At 57.2% G+C, this 20,690-nt stretch overlaps 1 protein-coding gene across 1 annotated transcript; it reads right to left on the reverse strand.

The window, feature by feature from the left end:
• Nucleotides 1-3,744: 3,744 nt before the first annotated feature.
• Nucleotides 3,745-17,921, reverse strand: UBA2 (ubiquitin like modifier activating enzyme 2; the record flags this gene model as incomplete). Its single annotated transcript, XM_078885707.1, has 12 exons — nt 17,626-17,921; nt 15,990-16,073; nt 13,821-13,891; nt 13,399-13,463; nt 11,708-11,808; nt 10,863-10,984; nt 9,368-9,435; nt 8,150-8,280; nt 6,900-6,999; nt 5,285-5,442; nt 4,777-4,870; nt 3,745-3,997 (listed from the first exon to the last, which is right to left on the reverse strand). Coding segments are annotated over exons 1-12 (1,514 nt in total), but the record flags the coding sequence as incomplete, so codon positions are not given.
• Between the last annotated feature and the right edge of the window lie 2,769 nt (nt 17,922-20,690).

The following is a 20,690-nucleotide window of genomic DNA, read 5'->3' on the forward strand; positions in this document are numbered from 1 at the left end:
GTGAGTGTAGTGGTGAGTGGTGGTGAGTAGTGGTGAGTAGTGGTGAGTAGTGGTGAGTGTGGTGGTGAGTGTGGTGGTGAGTGTAGTGGTGAGTGTGGTGGTGAGTGTAGTGGTGAGTAGTGGTGAGTGTAGTGGTGAGTAGTGGTGAGTAGTGGTGAGTGTAGTGGTGAGTGTAGTGGTGAGTAGTGGTGAGTGTAGTGGTGAGTAGTGGTGAGTAGTGGTGAGTAGTGGTGAGTAGTGGTGAGTGTAGTGGTGAGTGTAGTGGTGAGTAGTGGTGAGTGTAGTGGTGAGTAGTGGTGAGTAGTGGTGAGTAGTGGTGAGTAGTGGTGAGTGTAGTGGTGAGTAGTGGTGAGTAGTGGTGAGTGTAGTGGTGAGTAGTGGTGAGTGTGGTGGTGAGTAGTGGTGAGTGTAGTGGTGAGTAGTGGTGAGTGTGGTGGTGAGTAGTGGTGAGTAGTGGTGAGTGTAGTGGTGAGTGTAGTGGTGAGTGTAGTGGTGAGTAGTGGTGAGTAGTGGTGAGTGTAGTGGTGAGTAGTGGTGAGTAGTGGTGAGTGTAGTGGTGAGTGTAGTGGTGAGTGTAGTGGTGAGTAGTGGTGAGTGTAGTGGTGAGTGTAGTGGTGAGTAGTGGTGAGTGTAGTGGTGAGTGTGGTGGTGAGTAGTGGTGAGTAGTGGTGAGTGTAGTGGTGAGTAGTGGTGAGTGTAGTGGTGAGTGTAGTGGTGAGTAGTGGTGAGTGTAGTGGTGAGTGTAGTGGTGAGTAGTGGTGAGTGTAGTGGTGAGTGTAGTGGTGAGTAGTGGTGAGTAGTGGTGAGTAGTGGTGAGTAGTGGTGAGTAGTGGTGAGTGTAGTGGTGAGTGTGGTGGTGAGTAGTGGTGAGTAGTGGTGAGTAGTGGTGAGTAGTGGTGAGTGTAGTGGTGAGTGGTGGTGAGTAGTGGTGAGTAGTGGTGAGTAGTGGTGAGTGTAGTGGTGAGTGTAGTGGTGAGTGTAGTGGTGAGTAGTGGTGAGTAGTGGTGAGTGTAGTGGTGAGTAGTGGTGAGTAGTGGTGAGTGTAGTGGTGAGTGTAGTGGTGAGTAGTGGTGAGTAGTGGTGAGTAGTGGTGAGTGTAGTGGTGAGTAGTGGTGAGTGTAGTGGTGAGTGTAGTGGTGAGTGTAGTGGTGAGTGGTGGTGAGTAGTGGTGAGTGTAGTGGTGAGTGTAGTGGTGAGTAGTGGTGAGTGGTGGTGAGTGGTGGTGAGTAGTGGTGAGTGTAGTGGTGAGTAGTGGTGAGTAGTGGTGAGTGTAGTGGTGAGTAGTGGTGAGTAGTGGTGAGTGTAGTGGTGAGTAGTGGTGAGTAGTGGTGAGTAGTGGTGAGTGTAGTGGTGAGTAGTGGTGAGTAGTGGTGAGTGTAGTGGTGAGTGTAGTGGTGAGTAGTGGTGAGTAGTGGTGAGTGTAGTGGTGAGTAGTGGTGAGTAGTGGTGAGTGTAGTGGTGAGTGTAGTGGTGAGTAGTGGTGAGTAGTGGTGAGTGTAGTGGTGAGTAGTGGTGAGTAGTGGTGAGTGTAGTGGTGAGTAGTGGTGAGTGTAGTGGTGAGTGTAGTGGTGAGTGTAGTGGTGAGTGGTGGTGAGTAGTGGTGAGTGTAGTGGTGAGTGTAGTGGTGAGTAGTGGTGAGTGGTGGTGAGTGGTGGTGAGTAGTGGTGAGTGTAGTGGTGAGTAGTGGTGAGTAGTGGTGAGTGTAGTGGTGAGTGTAGTAGTGAGTAGTGGTGAGTAGTGGTGAGTGTAGTGGTGAGTAGTGGTGAGTAGTGGTGAGTAGTGGTGAGTAGTGGTGAGTGTAGTGGTGAGTAGTGGTGAGTGTAGTGGTGAGTAGTGGTGAGTAGTGGTGAGTGTAGTGGTGAGTAGTGGTGAGTAGTGGTGAGTGTAGTGGTGAGTGTAGTGGTGAGTGTAGTGGTGAGTAGTGGTGAGTAGTGGTGAGTGTGGTGGTGAGTAGTGGTGAGTGTAGTGGTGAGTAGTGGTGAGTAGTGGTGAGTGTAGTGGTGAGTAGTGGTGAGTAGTGGTGAGTGTAGTGGTGAGTAGTGGTGAGTAGTGGTGAGTGTAGTGGTGAGTGTGGTGGTGAGTAGTGGTGAGTGTAGTGGTGAGTAGTGGTGAGTAGTGGTGAGTAGTGGTGAGTAGTGGTGAGTGTAGTGGTGAGTGTAGTGGTGAGTAGTGGTGAGTAGTGGTGAGTGTAGTGGTGAGTAGTGGTGAGTGTGGTGGTGAGTAGTGGTGAGTAGTGGTGAGTAGTGGTGAGTGTAGTGGTGAGTAGTGGTGAGTAGTGGTGAGTGGTGGTGAGTGGTGGTGAGTAGTGGTGAGTGTAGTGGTGAGTAGTGGTGAGTGTAGTGGTGAGTAGTGGTGAGTAGTGGTGAGTGTAGTGGTGAGTGTAGTGGTGAGTAGTGGTGAGTGTAGTGGTGAGTAGTGGTGAGTAGTGGTGAGTGTAGTGGTGAGTAGTGGTGAGTAGTGGTGAGTGGTGGTGAGTGGTGGTGAGTAGTGGTGAGTGTAGTGGTGAGTAGTGGTGAGTGTAGTGGTGAGTAGTGGTGAGTAGTGGTGAGTGTAGTGGTGAGTGTAGTGGTGAGTAGTGGTGAGTGGTGGTGAGTGGTGGTGAGTAGTGGTGAGTGTAGTGGTGAGTAGTGGTGAGTGTAGTGGTGAGTAGTGGTGAGTAGTGGTGAGTGTAGTGGTGAGTGTAGTGGTGAGTAGTGGTGAGTGTAGTGGTGAGTAGTGGTGAGTAGTGGTGAGTAGTGGTGAGTGTGGTGGTGAGTAGTGGTGAGTAGTGGTGAGTGTAGTGGTGAGTAGTGGTGAGTAGTGGTGAGTGTAGTGGTGAGTAGTGGTGAGTAGTGGTGAGTGTAGTGGTGAGTGTAGTGGTGAGTAGTGGTGAGTAGTGGTGAGTGTAGTGGTGAGTAGTGGTGAGTGTAGTGGTGAGTAGTGGTGAGTAGTGGTGAGTGTAGTGGTGAGTGTAGTGGTGAGTAGTGGTGAGTGTAGTGGTGAGTAGTGGTGAGTAGTGGTGAGTAGTGGTGAGTAGTGGTGAGTGTGGTGGTGAGTAGTGGTGAGTAGTGGTGAGTGTAGTGGTGAGTAGTGGTGAGTGTGGTGGTGAGTAGTGGTGAGTGTAGTGGTGAGTAGTGGTGAGTAGTGGTGAGTGTAGTGGTGAGTAGTGGTGAGTAGTGGTGAGTGTGGTGGTGAGTAGTGGTGAGTAGTGGTGAGTGTGGTGGTGAGTAGTGGTGAGTGTAGTGGTGAGTAGTGGTGAGTAGTGGTGAGTAGTGGTGAGTAGTGGTGAGTAGTGGTGAGTGTGGTGGTGAGTAGTGGTGAGTGTGGTGGTGAGTAGTGGTGAGTAGTGGTGAGTAGTGGTGAGTGTAGTGGTGAGTAGTGGTGAGTAGTGGTGAGTAGTGGTGAGTAGTGGTGAGTGTAGTGGTGAGTAGTGGTGAGTAGTGGTGAGTGTAGTGGTGAGTAGTGGTGAGTAGTGGTGAGTAGTGGTGAGTAGTGGTGAGTGTAGTGGTGAGTAGTGGTGAGTAGTGGTGAGTGTAGTGGTGAGTAGTGGTGAGTAGTGGTGAGTGTAGTGGTGAGTAGTGGTGAGTAGTGGTGAGTGTAGTGGTGAGTAGTGGTGAGTAGTGGTGAGTAGTGGTGAGTGTAGTGGTGAGTAGTGGTGAGTAGTGGTGAGTAGTGGTGAGTAGTGGTGAGTGTGGTGGTGAGTAGTGGTGAGTAGTGGTGAGTAGTGGTGAGTGTGGTGGTGAGTAGTGGTGAGTAGTGGTGAGTAGTGGTGAGTGTAGTGGTGAGTAGTGGTGAGTAGTGGTGAGTAGTGGTGAGTAGTGGTGAGTAGTGGTGAGTAGTGGTGAGTAGTGGTGAGTAGTGGTGAGTAGTGGTGAGTAGTGGTGAGTAGTGGTGAGTGTCACCGTGCGGCAGCGATCCACGCCGCCGGTGCTGAGTGTGCTCAGCGCCTGCAGGACGATGAGACCGGCGATGACGGCGTTGGTCGTGGCGATCGCCGGGATGATGTTGCCGGCCATGGCTACAACAACAACAACCACGTCAACAACAACAACCACGTCAACAACAACAACCACGTCAACAACAACAACCACGTCAACAACAACAACCACGTCAACAACAACAACCACGTCAACAACAACAACCACGTCAACAACAACGTCATCAACGACAACATCAAGGACGTCAACAACAGCAACAACAGCATTACCGTCACCAACATCAACACCATCAACAACAACATCATTACCATCAACAACATCAACAACATTACCACCACCACCACCGTCACCACCCCCAACCATCTCCACCATCATTACCATCACCACCATCACTACCACCGTCACCACCACCACCACCTCCACCGCCACTGCCACCACCCCCCCCCCCTTACCACCAGCACCACCATCACCACCACCACCGTCACCACCACCACCGTCACCACCACCACCACCACCACCGTCACCACCACCACCACCACCACTACCACCACCGTCACCACCACCACCACCACCACCGTCACCACCACCACCACTTCCACCACCACCACCACCACCGTCACCACCACCACCATCACCACCACCACCACCACTACCACCACCGTCACCACCACCACCACCACCACCGTCACCACCACCACCACCACCACCACCACCACCTCCACCGTCATCACCACCACCACCACCATCACCGTCACCACCACCACCTCCACCACCTCCACCGCCACCACCACCTCCACCACCACCTCCACCGCCACCACCTCCACCACCTCCACCACCACCGCCCCCACCGCCCCCTCACCCTTGACATTGAAGCGGCTGGTGGTGGTCATCCCGAACACCGCCATGCGGAGGTTGGCAGCCGCAGTCACAAAGTCCATCGACGCCGCATCGTCCTGCACCACACGCGGGGCGAGTGTGGTGAGTGTGGTGAGTGTGGTGAGTGTAGTGAGTGTAGTGGTGAGTGTGGTAGTGGTGAGTGTAGTAGTGGTGAGTGTAGTGGTGAGTAGTGGTGAGTAGTGGTGGTGAGTGTAGTGGTTAGTGTAGTGGTTAGTGTAGTGGTGAGTGGTGGTGAGTAGTGGTGAGTGTAGTGGTGAGTGTAGTGGTGAGTGTGGTGGTGAGTAGTGGTGAGTGAGTGAGTGGTGAGTGTGGTGGTGAGTGTGGTGGTGAGTGAGTGGTGAGTGAGTGGTGAGTGAGTGGTGAGTGTGGTGGTGAGTGAGTGAGTGGTGAGTGTGGTGGTGAGTAGTGGTGAGTGAGTGAGTGGTGAGTGTGGTGGTGAGTAGTGGTGAGTGAGTGAGTGGTGAGCTCACCTTGTCCCACGTCAGCTCACCCCCCTTCTCGCCCAGCTGCTGGTGCAGGCGGTGCACGCTGCAGGCAAACAGCTGTGCTAGCGCCGGGGGCCCCAGCACCAGCTGCTCCCGGAGCAGCCCGCTGCTGCTGGGGGCGCCAGGAGGGCTCTCTCCGTCACCTGCAACAACAACAACGTCAACAACAACAACGTCAACAACAACAACGTCAACAACAACAACAACGTCAACTACAACAACGTCAACTACAACAACGTCAACAACAACAACGTCAACTACAACAACGTCAACTACAACGACATCGTCAACATCGACATCGTCAACATCGCCACGATCGTCAACATCAGCAGCGTGAGTTGGTGAGTGAGTGAGTGGGTGAGTGAGTGGGTGGGTGAGTGAGTGGGTGAGTGAGTGGGTGAGTGAGTGGGTGAGTGAGAAGGTGAGTGAGTGAGTGGGTGAGTGAGTGAGTGGGTGAGTGAGTGGGTGAGTGGGTGAGTGAGTGAGTGAGTGGGTGAGTGAGTGAGTGGGTGAGTGAGTGGGTGACTGAGTAGGTGAGTGAGTGGGTGAGTGAGTGGGTGAGTGGGTGAGTGGGTGAGTGAGTGGGTGAGTGAGAAGGTGAGTGAGTGAGTGGGTGAGTGAGTGGGTGAGTGGGTGGGTGAGTGAGAAGGTGAGTGAGTGAGTGGGTGAGTGGGTGAGTGGGTGAGTGAGTAGGTGAGTGAGTGGGTGAGTGGGTGAGTGAGTGGGTGAGTGAGTGGGTGAGTGGGTGAGTGAGTGGGTGAGTGGGTGAGTGAGTAGGTGAGTGGGTGAGTGGGTGAGTGAGTGAGTGGGTGAGTGAGTGGGTGAGTGAGTGAGTGGGTGAGTGAGTGAGTGGGTGACTGAGTAGGTGAGTGAGTGGGTGAGTGAGTGGGTGAGTGGGTGAGTGAGTGGGTGAGTGAGTGGGTGAGTGAGTGGGTGAGTGAGAAGGTGAGTGAGTGAGTGGGTGAGTGAGTGGGTGAGTGGGTGGGTGACTGAGTAGGTGAGTGAGTGGGTGAGTGAGTGGGTGAGTGGGTGAGTGAGTGGGTGAGTGAGTGGGTGAGTGAGAAGGTGAGTGAGTGAGTGGGTGAGTGAGTGGGTGAGTGGGTGGGTGAGTGAGTGGGTGAGTGAGAAGGTGAGTGAGTGGGTGAGTGGGTGAGTGAGTAGGTGAGTGGGTGAGTGGGTGAGTGAGTGAGTGGGTGAGTGAGTGAGTGGGTGACTGAGTAGGTGAGTGAGTGGGTGAGTGAGTGGGTGAGTGGGTGAGTGAGTGGGTGAGTGAGTGGGTGAGTGAGTGGGTGAGTGAGAAGGTGAGTGAGTGAGTGGGTGAGTGAGTGGGTGAGTGGGTGGGTGAGTGAGTGGGTGAGTGAGAAGGTGAGTGAGTGGGTGAGTGGGTGAGTGAGTGGGTGAGTGTTCGTGGTGAGTGTTCGTGGTGAGTGTGGTGAGTGTTCGTGGTGAGTGTTCGTGGTGAGTGTGGTGAGTGTTCGTGGTGAGTGTTCGTGGTGAGTGTGGTGAGTGTTCGTGGTGAGTGTTCGTGGTGAGTGTGGTGAGTGTTCGTGGTGAGTGTTCGTGGTGAGTGTGGTGAGTGTTTGTGGTGAGCGCTCCTCACCGGAGGAGCAGGTCTTGTCCCAGTCGAGTGGCACTGGTGCTCGCCGGTCGCGCCACAACTTGTCCATGGCCAGCAGGTAGCTCACGTCGTCACGGAACAGCTGGGGGGGGGGGTGAGCGTGGTGAACGTGGGGGTGGTGGTGTGGTGGTGGTAATGAGCGTGGTGGTGGTGAGTGTGGTGGTGAGTGTGCTGGTGGTGAGCGTGGTGGTGAGCGTGGTGGTGGTGGTGAGCGTGGTGGTGGTGGTGAGCGTGGTGGTGGTGAGCGTAGTGGTGGTGGTGAGTGTGGTGGTGGTGAGCGTGGTGAGCGTGAGCATGGTGGTGGTGCGCGTGGTGGTGGTGGTGGTGAGCGTGGTGGTGGTGGTGAGCGTGGTGGTGGTGAGCGTGGTGGTGGTGAGCGTGGTGGTGAGCGTGGTGGTGGTGAGCGTAGTGGTGGTGGTGAGTGTGGTGGTGGTGGTGAGCGTGGTGGTGGTGAGCGTGGTGGTGGTGGTGAGTGTGGTGGTGGTGGTGAGCGTGGTGGTGGTGGTGAGCGTGGTGGTGGTGAGCGTGGTGGTGGTGGTGAGCGTGGTGGTGGTGGTGAGCGTGGTGGTGGTGGTGAGCGTGGTGGTGGTGAGCGTGGTGGTGGTGAGCGTGGTGGTGAGCGTGGTGGTGGTGAGCGTAGTGGTGGTGGTGAGTGTGGTGGTGGTGGTGAGCGTGGTGGTGGTGAGCGTAGTGGTGGTGGTGAGTGTGGTGGTGGTGGTGAGCGTGGTGGTGGTGGTGTGGTGGGGGTGGTGGTGAGCGTGGTGGTGGTCAGTGTGGTGGTGGTAATGAGCGTGGTGGTGGTGAGTGTGGTGGTGAGTGTGCTGGTGGTGAGCGTGGTGGTGGTGGTGAGCGTGGTGGTGGTGAGCGTGGTGGTGGTGGTGAGCGTGGTGGTCGTGGTGGTGAGCGTGGTGGTGGTGGTGAGCGTGGTGGTGGTGAGCGTGGTGGTGGTGAGCGTGGTGGTGAGCGTGGTGGTGGTGGTGAGCGTGGTGGTGGTGAGCGTGGTGGTGGTGGTGGTGAGCGTGGTGGTGGTGAGCGTGGTGGTGGTGAGCGTGGTGGTGGTGAGCGTGGTGGTGGTGAGCGTGGTGGTGGTGAGCGTGGTGGTGGTGGTGAGCGTGGTGGTGGTGAGCGTGGTGGTGGTGGTGAGCGTGGTGGTGGTGAGCGTGGTGGTGGTGGTGAGCGTGGTGGTGGTGAGCGTGGTGGTGGTGGTGAGCGTGGTGGTGAGCGCCCCCCACCTTGTTGAACAGCTTGCTGGGTGAGTAGCCGGTGCCGCGTGCCCACACGCGTGTCGACACGCGTGTGATGCCTCCGCTGGCCGCCGCGTCGGCGCCCTCCATGCTGCGCTGGCCGGCCTCCCCTGGGGCCCCTGGCGGTGACACAGACACAGAGACGTGAAGACGACGAAATACACACACACAAATACACAAATACACAAATAGAAAATACAGAGACAAAAACACAAAGTACAAAGAAAAATACAAAAAGACAAAATACAAAGACGAAAATAAAAACGCAAAAAATACAAAAAGACAAAATACAAAGACGAAAATAAAAATAAAAAATAAACAAAGATAAAAAAACTAAATACAAAGACAACAACACAAAAACACAACGACAAAAATAAAAAACAGACAAAAATGAGGGGTAACGAGGTGTTAACGAGGGGGGTAACTAAGGGGGTAACTAGGGGGGTAACTAGGGGGTAACTAGGGGGGTAACTATGGGGTAACTATGGGGTAACTAGGGGGGTAACTAGGGGGGTAACTAAGGGGGTAACGAGGGGGTAACTAGGGGGTAACTATGGGTAACTAGGGGGGTAGCTAGGGGGGTAACTAGGGGGGTAACTATGGGGGTAACTAAGGGGTAACTAGGGGGTAACTAGGGCTGACTAGGGGTAACTAGGGGGGTAACTATGGAGGTAACTAGGGGTAACTAGGGCTGACTAGGGGTAACTAGGAGGGCAACTAGGGGGGTAACTAGGGGGGTAACTAGGGGGGTAACTAGGGGGTAACTAGGGCTGACTAGGGGTAACTAGGGGGGTAAAATAGGGGTAACTAGGGGTATGTAGGGGGGCAACTAGGGGGGTAACTAGGGGGGTAACTAGGGGGTAACTAGGGCTGACTAGGGGTAACTAGGGGGGTAAAATAGGGGTAACTAGGGGTATGTAGGGGGGTAACTAGGGGGGTAACTAGGGGGGTAACTAGGGGTAACTAGGGGGGTAAAATAGGGGTAACTAGGGGTATGTAGGGGGGTAACTAGGGGGGTAACTAGGGGGGTAACTAGGGGGGTAACTAGGGGGTAACTAGGGCTGACTAGGGGTAACTAGGGGGGTAAAATAGGGGTAACTAGGGGTATGTAGGGGGGTAACTAGGGGGGTAACTATGGGGTAACTAGGGGGGTAACTAGGGGTAACTAGGGTGGTAACTAGGGGGGTAACTAGGGGTAACTCTCACACTTGGCCTCTGGGTCGGCGGTGTCCGGGGACACTTCCTGGTCTGCGTCCTCCTCCCCAAACAGCTGACTGCAGACACAGACACAGCGCCCCCAGGTAGCCTCCAGCGTCACGCAGGGGCAAGTGCAGACACAGACACAGCGCCCCCAGGTAGCCTCCAGCGTCACGCAGGGGCAAGTGCAGACACAGACACAGCACCCCCAGGTAGCCTCCAGCGTCACGCAGGGGCAAGTGCAGACAGAGACACAGCGCCCCCAGGTAGCCTCCAGCGTCACGCAGGGGCAAGTGCAGACACAGACACAGCGCCCCCAGGTAGCCTCCAGCGTCACGCAGGGGCAAGTGCAGACACAGACACAGCGCCCCCAGGTAGCCTCCAGCGTCACGCAGGGGCAAGTGCAGACACAGACACAGCGCCCCCAGGTAGCCTCCAGCGTCACGCAGGGGCAAGTGCAGACACAGACACAGCGCCCCCAGGTAGCCTCCAGCGTCACGCAGGGGCAAGTGCAGACACAGACACAGCGCCCCCAGGTAGCCTCCAGCGTCACGCAGGGGCAAGTGCAGACAGACACAGCGCCCCCAGGTAGCCTCCAGCGTCACGCAGGGGCAAGTGCAGACACAGACACAGCGCCCCCAGGTAGCCTCCAGCGTCACGCAGGGGCAAGTGCAGACACAGCGCCCCCAGGTAGCCTCCAACGTCACGCAGGGGCAAGTGCAGACACAGACACAGCGCCCCCAGGTAGCCTCTAGCGTCACGCAGGGGCAAGTGCAGTGCGGAGCAAAGGGCCCCCAGGTAGCCCTCTAGCAGGCTGTAGGGGTAAGTGCAGACACAGACACAGCGCCCCCAGGTAGCCTCTAGCGTCACGCAGGGGCAAGTGCAGTGCGGAGCAAAGGGCCCCCAGGTAGCCCTCTAGCAGGCTGTAGGGGTAAGTGCAGTGTGGTGGTGGTTGTGGTGGTGACAGTGGTGGTAACGGTAACGGTGGTGGTGACGGTGGTGACGACGGTGGTGGCGATGGTGGTGACGACGGTGGTGGAGACGGTGGTGGTGACGGTGGTGGCGATGGTGGTGGAGACGGTGGTGGTGACGGTGGTGGCGACGGTGGTGGCGACGGTGGTGGCGACGGTGGTGGCGACGGTGGTGACGACGGTGGTGACGACGGTGGTGGCGATGGTGGTGACGACGGTGGTGTTGACGGTGGTGGTGACGGTGGTGGTGGCGGTGGTGGCGATGGTGGTGACGACGGTGGTGGAGACGGTGGTGGTGAGTTCTAACAGACACAACATTCATATTCATGCCATCAGACCCACCAAAAAGACGAGTGACGGCAACAACAACCACCACAACAACAACCACCAGAACCACAACCACCAGAACAACAACCACCACAACCACCACAACAACAACCACCACAACCACCACAACAACAACCACCAGAACCACAACAACCACAACCACCACCACGAGTGTGGTGGTGGTGGTGGTTGTGGTGGTGGCTCACTTGAAGAGGTACTTTGCCCACACGATGCAGTGGATGGGTTCCGAGGGCGTGTTGCGGATGGTGCAGCCGGGGAAAGTTTTCTGCGTTGGCTTCGGAGCGCACTCATAGCACTCGGTCACACCCTGCAGACACACACACACACACAGATACACACACAGACACACACAGACACACACACACAGAGACACAGAGACACACAGACACACACACAGACACACACACGCACACAGATACACAGACACACACACAGACACACACACACAGAGACACACACACACAGACACACACACAGACACAAAGATAAAAAAAAAGATCCCCCGTATAACCTTAACAGACTGTAGGGGCAAGTGCTGTTAGCGAGCACCTATGAAGGCCGGCACTGTGGCACACGAGGGGGTGGGTGGCCAGCACCACGCCCGGCCGCCTTTGTCTCCCCAGTGGCGATGTTTACACACCGCACCAGGTACTCATTTGAGGCTGAGTAGACCTAGGGGAGGCCCGGGACCGGTTCAGATAATCGTCACTGGTGTTGGCCGTGAGCGGGAATCGAACTTGTGTCGCCAGGTTCATAGCGCAGCGCGCTAACCGCTACACTACACTGTGTGTGTGTGTGTCTGTGTGTGTGTGTCTGCGTGTGTCTGTGTGCGTGTGTTTGTCTGCGTCTGCGTGTGTGTGTCTGTGTGCGCGTGTCTGTCTGCGTGTGTGTGTCTGTGTGTGTGTGTCTGTGTGCGTGTCTGTGTGTGTCTGCGTGTGTCTGTGTGCGTGTGTCTGTCTGCGTGTGTGTGTCTGTGTGTGTGTCTGTGTGTCTGTGTGTGTGTGTGTGTCTGTGTGTGTGCGTGTGTCACCTTCTTGATGACCGACACCTGCCCAAGGTACCCGGCCGAGCCGCTCTCCACCAGGACCGTGTCGGCCGCCAGACACATCCTGTTCACGTGGTTCCTGGCGGCTGCACGCACAGCGCAGCCAGCGCCGACAACGTCACCGTCATCATCACCATCATCACCATCATCGTCATCACCACGACCATCATCACCGTCATCACCACCATCATCACCACCATCATCACCAACATCATCACCACCGTCATCACCACGACCATCATCACCGTCATCACCACCATCATCACCACCGTCATCACCAACATCATCATCACCGTCATCACCACGACCATCATCACCGTCATCACCACCATCATCACCACCATCATCACCAACATCATCACCACCGTCATCACCACGACCATCACCACCGTCATCACCAACATCATCACCACCGTCATCACCACGACCATCATCACCGTCATCACCACCATCATCACCACCGTCATCACCACCATCATCATCACCGTCATCACCACGACCATCATCACCGTCATCACCACCATCATCACCACCGTCATCACCACCGTCACCATCATCATCGTCACCACCACCGTCACCATCATCGTCACCACCACCGTCACCACCACCGTCACCACCACCGTCACCACCACCGTCATCACCACCGTCACCACCACCGTCATCACCGTCACCATCACCGTCATCATCATCATAATCACCATCGTCATCATCACCGTCATTATCACCATCATCATCACCGTCATCACCGTCATCATCACCGTCATCACCATCACAATGGCACCAAGCCAGAGACACTGAGAGTCTGGGTTCAATCCCTGGGTCTGGGTGTCTCTCTGTCAGTGGGGTTCACTAAGCCAGAGACACTGAGAGTCTGGGTTCAATCCCTGGGTCTGGGTGTCTCTCTCTCTCTCTCAGTGGGGGTCACTAAGCCAGAGACACTGAGAGTCTGGGTTCAATCCCTGGGTCTGGGTGTCTCTCTCTCTCTCTCAGTGGGGGTCACTAAGCCAGAGACACTGAGAGTCTGGGTTCAATCCCTGGGTCTGGGTGTCTCTCTCTCTCTCTCAGTGGGGGTCACTAAGCCAGAGACACTGAGAGTCTGGGTTCAATCCCTGGGTCTGGGTGTCTCTCTCTCTCTCTCAGTGGGGGTCACTAAGCCAGAGACACTGAGAGTCTGGGTTCAATCCCTGGGTCTGGGTGTCTCTCTCTCTCTCTCAGTGGGGGTCACTAAGCCAGAAACACTGAGAGTCTGGGTTCAATCCCTGGGTCTGGGTGTCTCTCTGTCAGTGGGGTTCACTAAGCCAGAGACACTGAGAGTCTGGGTTCAATCCCTGGGTCTGGGTGTCTCTCTGTCAGTGGGGTTCACTAAGCCAGAGACACTGAGAGTCTGGGTTCAATCCCTGGGTCTGGGTGTCTCTCTCTCTCTCTCAGTGGGGGTCACTAAGCCAGAGACACTGAGAGTCTGGGTTCAATCCCTGGGTCTGGGTGTCTCTCTCTCTCTCTCAGTGGGGGTCACTAAGCCAGAAACACTGAGAGTCTGGGTTCAATCCCTGGGTCTGGGTGTCTCTCTGTCAGTGGGGGTCACTAAGCCAGAGACACTGAGAGTCTGGGTTCAATCCCTGGGTCTGGGTGTCTCTCCCAGTGGGCTTCACGGAGCCAGGGAGGGTCTGGGTTCTCACCGCGGTTGTCGAGAGCGTTCATCACGACGGAGAAGTCTCGGAAGAAGTCGACGCTGTAGTCAGGGCTGGGGGGGAGAGAGGGGGGGGGGAAGATGTCACCCACCACCACCATCATCACCACCATCACCACCATCACCATCACCACCATCACCACCACCAGCACCACCATCACCATCACCACCATCACCACGATCACCATCACCACCATCACGATCACCACCATCATCATCACCATCACCACCACCATCACCACCACGATCACCACCACCATCACCACCATCGATCACCATCGATCACCATCACCACCACCGACACTACCACCATCACCATCGCCGCCACCATCACCACCATCACCGCCAGTGGTGGTGATGGTGGTGGCTGTGAGTGGGGAATCTAATGGGGGGGAGGGGTTGGTGGCTCACCTCGTGATGGTGTCGTGGTGAGCGGTGATGTCCGCAGAGGGACAGAACGCCAGCGTGCTCTCCCTAGCCACCTACACACACGCACACACACACACGTATATACACACACGCACGCACACACACACACGTATATATACACACACACGTATATACACACACGCACGCACACGCACGCACACGTATATACACACACGCACGCACACACGCACACGTATATACACACACGCACGCACACGCACGCACACGTATATACACACACGCACGCACACACGCACACGTATATATACACACACGCACGCACACACACACGCACGCACACACGCACACGTATATATACACACGCACGCACACACACACATGCACGCACACACACACGCACGCACACACGCACACGTATATATACACACACACGTACACACACACATGCACGCACACACACACACGTATATACACACACGCACGCACACACACACATGCACGTACACACGTATATACACACACGCACGCACACACGCACACGTATATATACACACACACGTACACACACACATGCACGCACACACGCACGCACACACACACACGTATGCACTCCCACGCACACACACACACACACACACGGACGCACATACACACACATGTAAACACACACACACACGTAAACACACACACACATGTAAACACACACACACGTAAACACACACGCACACGTAAACACACACACACACGTAAACACACACACACATGTAAACACACACACACACGTAAACACACACACACATGTAAACACACACACACGTAAACACACACGCACACGTAAACACACACACACACGTAAACACACACACACATGTAAACACACACACACACGTAAACACACACACACACGTAAACACACACACACATGTAAACACACACACACACGTAAACACACACACATGTAAACACACACACACACGTAAACACACACACACACGTAAACACACACACACATGTAAACACACACACACACATGTAAACACACACACACACGTAAACACACACACACGTAAACACACACACACACATGTAAACACACACACATGTAAACACACACACACGTAAACACACACACACGTAAACACACACGCACACGTAAACACACACACACATGTAAACACACACACACACGTAAACACACACACACATGTAAACACACACACATGTAAACACACACACACGTAAACACACACGCACACGTAAACACACACACACATGTAAACACACACACACATGTAAACACACACACATGTAAACACACACACACATGTAAACACACACACACACGTAAACACACACACACATGTAAACACACACACATGTAAACACACACACACATGTAAACACACACACACATGTAAACACACACACACACGTAAACACACACACACATGTAAACACACACACACACATGTAAACACACACACACATGTAAACACACACACACATGTAAACACACACACACACATGTAAACACACACGCAAAAAGAACCACCTTAATAGACTGTTGGGGCAAGTGCTCTGACCCTCCCTCCCCCGACCCCCCCCACCCTCACCCCCCCCCCACCGTGACCCCCCCCACCCCCCCACCCTGACCCCCCCACCCTGACCCCCCCACCCTGACCCCCCCACCCTCAGCCCCCCACCCTGACCCCCCACCCTGACCCCCCACCCTGACCCCCCCACCCTGACCCCCCCACCGTGACCCCCCCACCCTCAGCCCCCCCACCCTGACCCCCCACCCTGACCCCCCCACCCTGACCCCCCACCCTGACCCCCCACCCTGACCCCCCCACCCTGACCCCCCCCACCCTCAGCCCCCCACCCTGACCCCCCACCCTGACCCCCCCACCCTCAGCCCCCCACCCTGACCCCCCACCCTGACCCCCCCACCCTCAGCCCCCCACCCTGACCCCCCACCCTGACCCCCCCACCCTCAGCCCCCCACCCTGACCCCCCACCCTGACCCCCCCACCCTCAGCCCCCCACCCTGACCCCCCACCCTGACCCCCCACCCTGACCCCCCCACCGTGACCCCCCCACCCTCAGCCCCCCACCCTGACCCCCCACCCTGACCCCCCCACCCTGACCCCCCCACCCTGACCCCCCACCCTGACCCCCCCCCCCACCCACCTGGGCCTTCGACTTGCCCACGTGCTTCTTCTGGAAGAGGAACTGGCGGTTCAAGTTGCTCACGTCGATCGTGTCCAAGTCGATCTGCACGCAGCACACGCAGTACACACACTGTACACACACTGTACACACGCAGTACACACACTGTACACACAGTAGGTACACTGTACACACACAGTACACACTGTACACACACTGTACACACACAGTACACACTCTTTCAACCACTAATTCAACCACTCATTCACCCACCCACTCATTCAACCACTCATTCACCCACCCACTCATTCACCCACCCACTCATTCACCCACCCACTCATTCACCCACCCACTCATTCACCCACCCACTCACTCATTCACCCACCCACTCATTCACCCACCCACTCATTCAACCACCCACTCACTCATTCACCCACCCACTCATTCACCCACCCACTCATTCAACCACCCACTCATTCACCCACCCACTCATTGACCCACCCACTCAGTCACCCACCCATTCATTCACCCACCCACTCATTGACCCACCCACTCATTCACCCACCCAGTCACCCACCGACCCAGTCACCACTCCCACCACCCACTCATTCACTCACTCACTCACCCACTCACTCACTCACTCACCCACTCATTCACTCACCCACCCACTCAGTCACTCACCCACCCACTCAGTCACTCACCCACCCACTCAGTCACTCACCCACCCACTCAGTCACTCACCCACCCACTCAGTCACTCACCCACCCACTCAGTCACCCACCCACCCACTCATTCACCCACCCACCCACTCACTCACCCACCCACCCAGTCACTCACCCACCCACTCAGTCACCCACCCACCCACTCATTCACCCACCCACCCATTCACTCACCCACCCACTCATTCACCCACCCACCCACTCATTCACCCACCCACCCACTCATTCACCCACCCACCCACTCATTCACCCACCCACCCACTCATTCACCCACTCATTCACCCACCCAACTCACCCACCCACCCACTCACCCACCCACCCACTCACCCACCCACCCACTCACCCACCCACTCACCCACCCACTCACCCACCCACCCACCCACTCACCCACTCACCCACCCACCCACTCACCCACCCACCCACTCACCCACTCACCCACCCACCCACCCACCCACCCACTCACTCACCCACCCACCCACCCACTCACCCACCCACTCACCCACCCACCCACTCACCCACCCACCCACTCACCCACTCACCCACTCACCCACCCACCCACTCACTCACCCACCCACTCAGTCACTCACCCACCCACTCAGTCACCCACCCACCCACTCATTCACCCACCCACTCATTCACTCACCCACCCACTCATTCACCCACCCACCCACTCATTCACCCACCCACCCACTCATTCACCCACCCACCCACTCATTCACCCACCCACTCATTCACCCACTCTCTCACCCCCCACCACCCACCCACCACCACCACCCCCCCCCCCACCCCCCCCCCCCCCACCCACTCACCTACCCACCCACTCACTCACCCACCCACTCACCCACCCACCCACTCTCTCACCCCCCACCACCCACCCACCACCCCCCCCCCCCACCCACCACCCCCCCCCCCACCCACCACCCCCCCCCCCCACCCACCACGTGTATGCGCCTGAACCCCGTCAGCACGAGGTTCTTGAGCAGCTCGCAGCCGATGCCGCCGGCGCCCACCACGAGGACGCGGGCAGCCGCCACGCGCTCGGCCAGGGCCGCCTCCAGCGCGCCGCGGAGGCCTCCATGAGGAGGAGGCGACGATGCAGCAGTAGAAGCAGTAGAAGCAGCAGCAGACGCAACAGCAGCAGTAGGAGCAGCAGAAGACGAAGTAGAAGACGCAGCTGCAGCTGCAGCAGCCATCATTGCCGCCATAATCTCCAACTGTAGCGCCTCACTTCCGGCGTCCCGCCTCTCCCCCCCACCCCTCCCTCGCACCACCGCGCGTCACTTCCGTCGCCCCGCCCCGCCCAGCCCACCCCCTCTCTGTGAAGCCCCGCCCACCCCCCTCTCTGTGAAGCCCCGCCCACCCCCCCCCCTCTGTGAAGCCCCGCCCACCCCCCTCTCTGTGAAGCCCCGCCCACCCCCCTCTCTGTGAAGCCCCGCCCACCCCCCTCTCTGTGAAGCCCCGCCCACCCCCCCTCTCTCTGAAGCCCCGCCCACCCCCCCCTCTCTCTGAAGCCCCGCCCACCACCCTTTCTGTGAAGCCCCGCCCACCCCCTTTCTGTGAAGCCCTGCCCCCCTCTCTGTGAAGCCCCGCCCGCCCCCCTCTCTGTGAAGCCCCGCCCGCCCCCCTCTCTGTGAAGCCCCGCCCACCCCCTTTCTGTGAAGCCCCGCCCCCCTCTCTGTGAAGCCCCGCCCACCACCCCTCTCTCTGAAGCCCCGCCCACCCCCCCTCTCTGTGAAGCACCGCCCACCCCCTCACTGAAGCCCCGCCCACCCACAAGCCGGCCCCGCCCACCCCCAGAATATTTCGAGTGGAGGAATCTGATGAGCTCTGAAGCTCTTTCGACTTCCACCAAACCGTTACCCCGCCCCCCTCCACCCCCACCTCACCAACAGGAGCCGCCAATCACCGCCGACTGGCAAGTGACGTCACCACGGCGCCTGTGCCAGGCTGGGTGCACTTTGAGGCTGCCACGTGAAGTGTCGAACGTGGCAGACCCAGCAGGTGCCGTGGGGTGACTGCTGTGCCAGGCTAGGTGCATGAGGAGGTCACGTGACAGACCCAGCAGGTGCCGTGGGTTGACTGCTGTGCCAGGCTAGGTGCAGGAGGAGGAGGTCACGGGACAGACCCAGCAGGTGCCATGGGTTGACTGCCTGATGCACCAGCTGTACCCCCCTACTGTGCCAACTTGTTGTGTTTTAGCCACCCGGCGCTCCGCTCGTTGTTGTGAGCATAATTCGACACGCAGACAGACTCCGCGTGTCGCCTGTAACAGAATGTTGGGGCAGGCGCTGCTAGCAGCGTGTAGCAGCAGCGCCGATGAAGGCCGGCTTTGTGGCGCACCAGGGGGTGGCCAGCACCATGCCCGCCCGCCCGCCCGCCTTTGTCTCCCTCGTGACGATGTTTACACAGGGCGCAAAAGCTACTCATTTGAGGCCAAGTCGACCTAGGGGAGGCCCAGGACCGGTTCAGACAATCGTCACTGCTGTTGGTGGCACCGATACCAATACCGGCCATTCGCCACCAAGTGGCGGTGACGTCACCACGGCGTCTGTGCCAGGCCAGGTGCACTTTGAGGCTACCACGTGAAGTGTCGAAGGCTCGCTGGCAGGTCACAGGACAGACCCAGCAGGTGCCATGAGGTCGACTGATTGAGATGACTGGCTGATGCACCACCTGTGCCCCCTACTGTGCCAACTTGCTGTGCTTTAGCCACCCGGCGCTCCGCTCGTTGTTGTGAGCGTCGCTCCTCCGCCCTCCGTTGTTGTTGGAGGGCGACTGCCTCCAACTGCCCAGTAGCGTCCTTCACGAGCCTCCTCCACAGAGGCCGATCTTGACACCGCTGGTACCAGTCATCGGCAAGTCCACTCAGCTCCACGTCCTCCTGTACCACATCACTCCATCTCTTCTCTAGCCCGTGCCGCGCCCGTTTAGCCCCCTCGATCCGGCCGAACAAAAGCTGTTTAGGCATGCGGTGGCTGGGCATGCGGGCTACATGACCCAGCCAACGCAGCCTTGCCTGCCGGAGGAGCTCACTGATGGGACTTTGTCCAGATCTTTCAAGGATTTGTGAGCTCCTCACACAATCCAGCGCCTCACGGCTCTCCGAGCGAAGGCTGCGGTAAGCCTCCTCATTCTCCGACGTGGGATGCTGTAGACGATGAGAGTGGGCCTGTCGCTTTTTCTCAGCCATCCTGAACACCTCTGTCAGCCAGGGTCTCTGGGGAGGTCTGGACCACATACCCAAAGCAGCCATTGCAGCTGCATGAGCCACAGTCTTAAACCTCGCCCATTTACCCTCGACATCAGGAGGAGTGGGGGACGATGCCAACCCCAGCTGCAAGCGATGATGAAATTCTCGCTTGCAACTTTCATCAGCTAGCTGAGACCAGGCCACTGTGGGTTTGAATGGGGTCAGCTGTTCCGTCACTATGTAGTCCAGCAGAAGTTCTTGCTTGGACCCGGCGTGCATCCATGATGTGGTGTGGATGCGCCGATGCCGGAACAGCGTGTTGGTAATTACAAGCCCATGGGCTGCACAAAAGACTAGCAGAGCCTCCTACCGTTGTTATTGAGTGGATCGCCGCGCACGCATGCACACACGCATGGAAGCACACACACACGCATGCAAGCACACACACACACACGCATGCAAGCACACACACACACACACGCATGCAAGCACACACACACACACACGCATGCAAGCACACACACACACACGCATGCAAGCACACACACACGCATGCAAGCACACACACACACACGCATGCAAGCACACACACACACGCATGCAAGCACACACACACACGCATGCAAGCACACACACACACACACGCATGCAAGCACACACACACGCATGCAAGCACACACACACACACACGCGGGCTCGTTGTATGAAAACGCTGTATTAACATTGACGAGAGAGCGAGAGCGAGCGAGCGAGCGAGCGAGCGAGAGAGCGAGTGAGAGAGCGAGCGAGCGGGAAGGCCGGTTGTAACGAATG

Source organism: Lampetra fluviatilis, unplaced genomic scaffold, assembly GCF_964198595.1.
Source record: "Lampetra fluviatilis unplaced genomic scaffold, kcLamFluv1.1 SCAFFOLD_841, whole genome shotgun sequence".
NCBI classification, from domain to species: Eukaryota; Metazoa; Chordata; class Hyperoartia; order Petromyzontiformes; family Petromyzontidae; genus Lampetra; species Lampetra fluviatilis.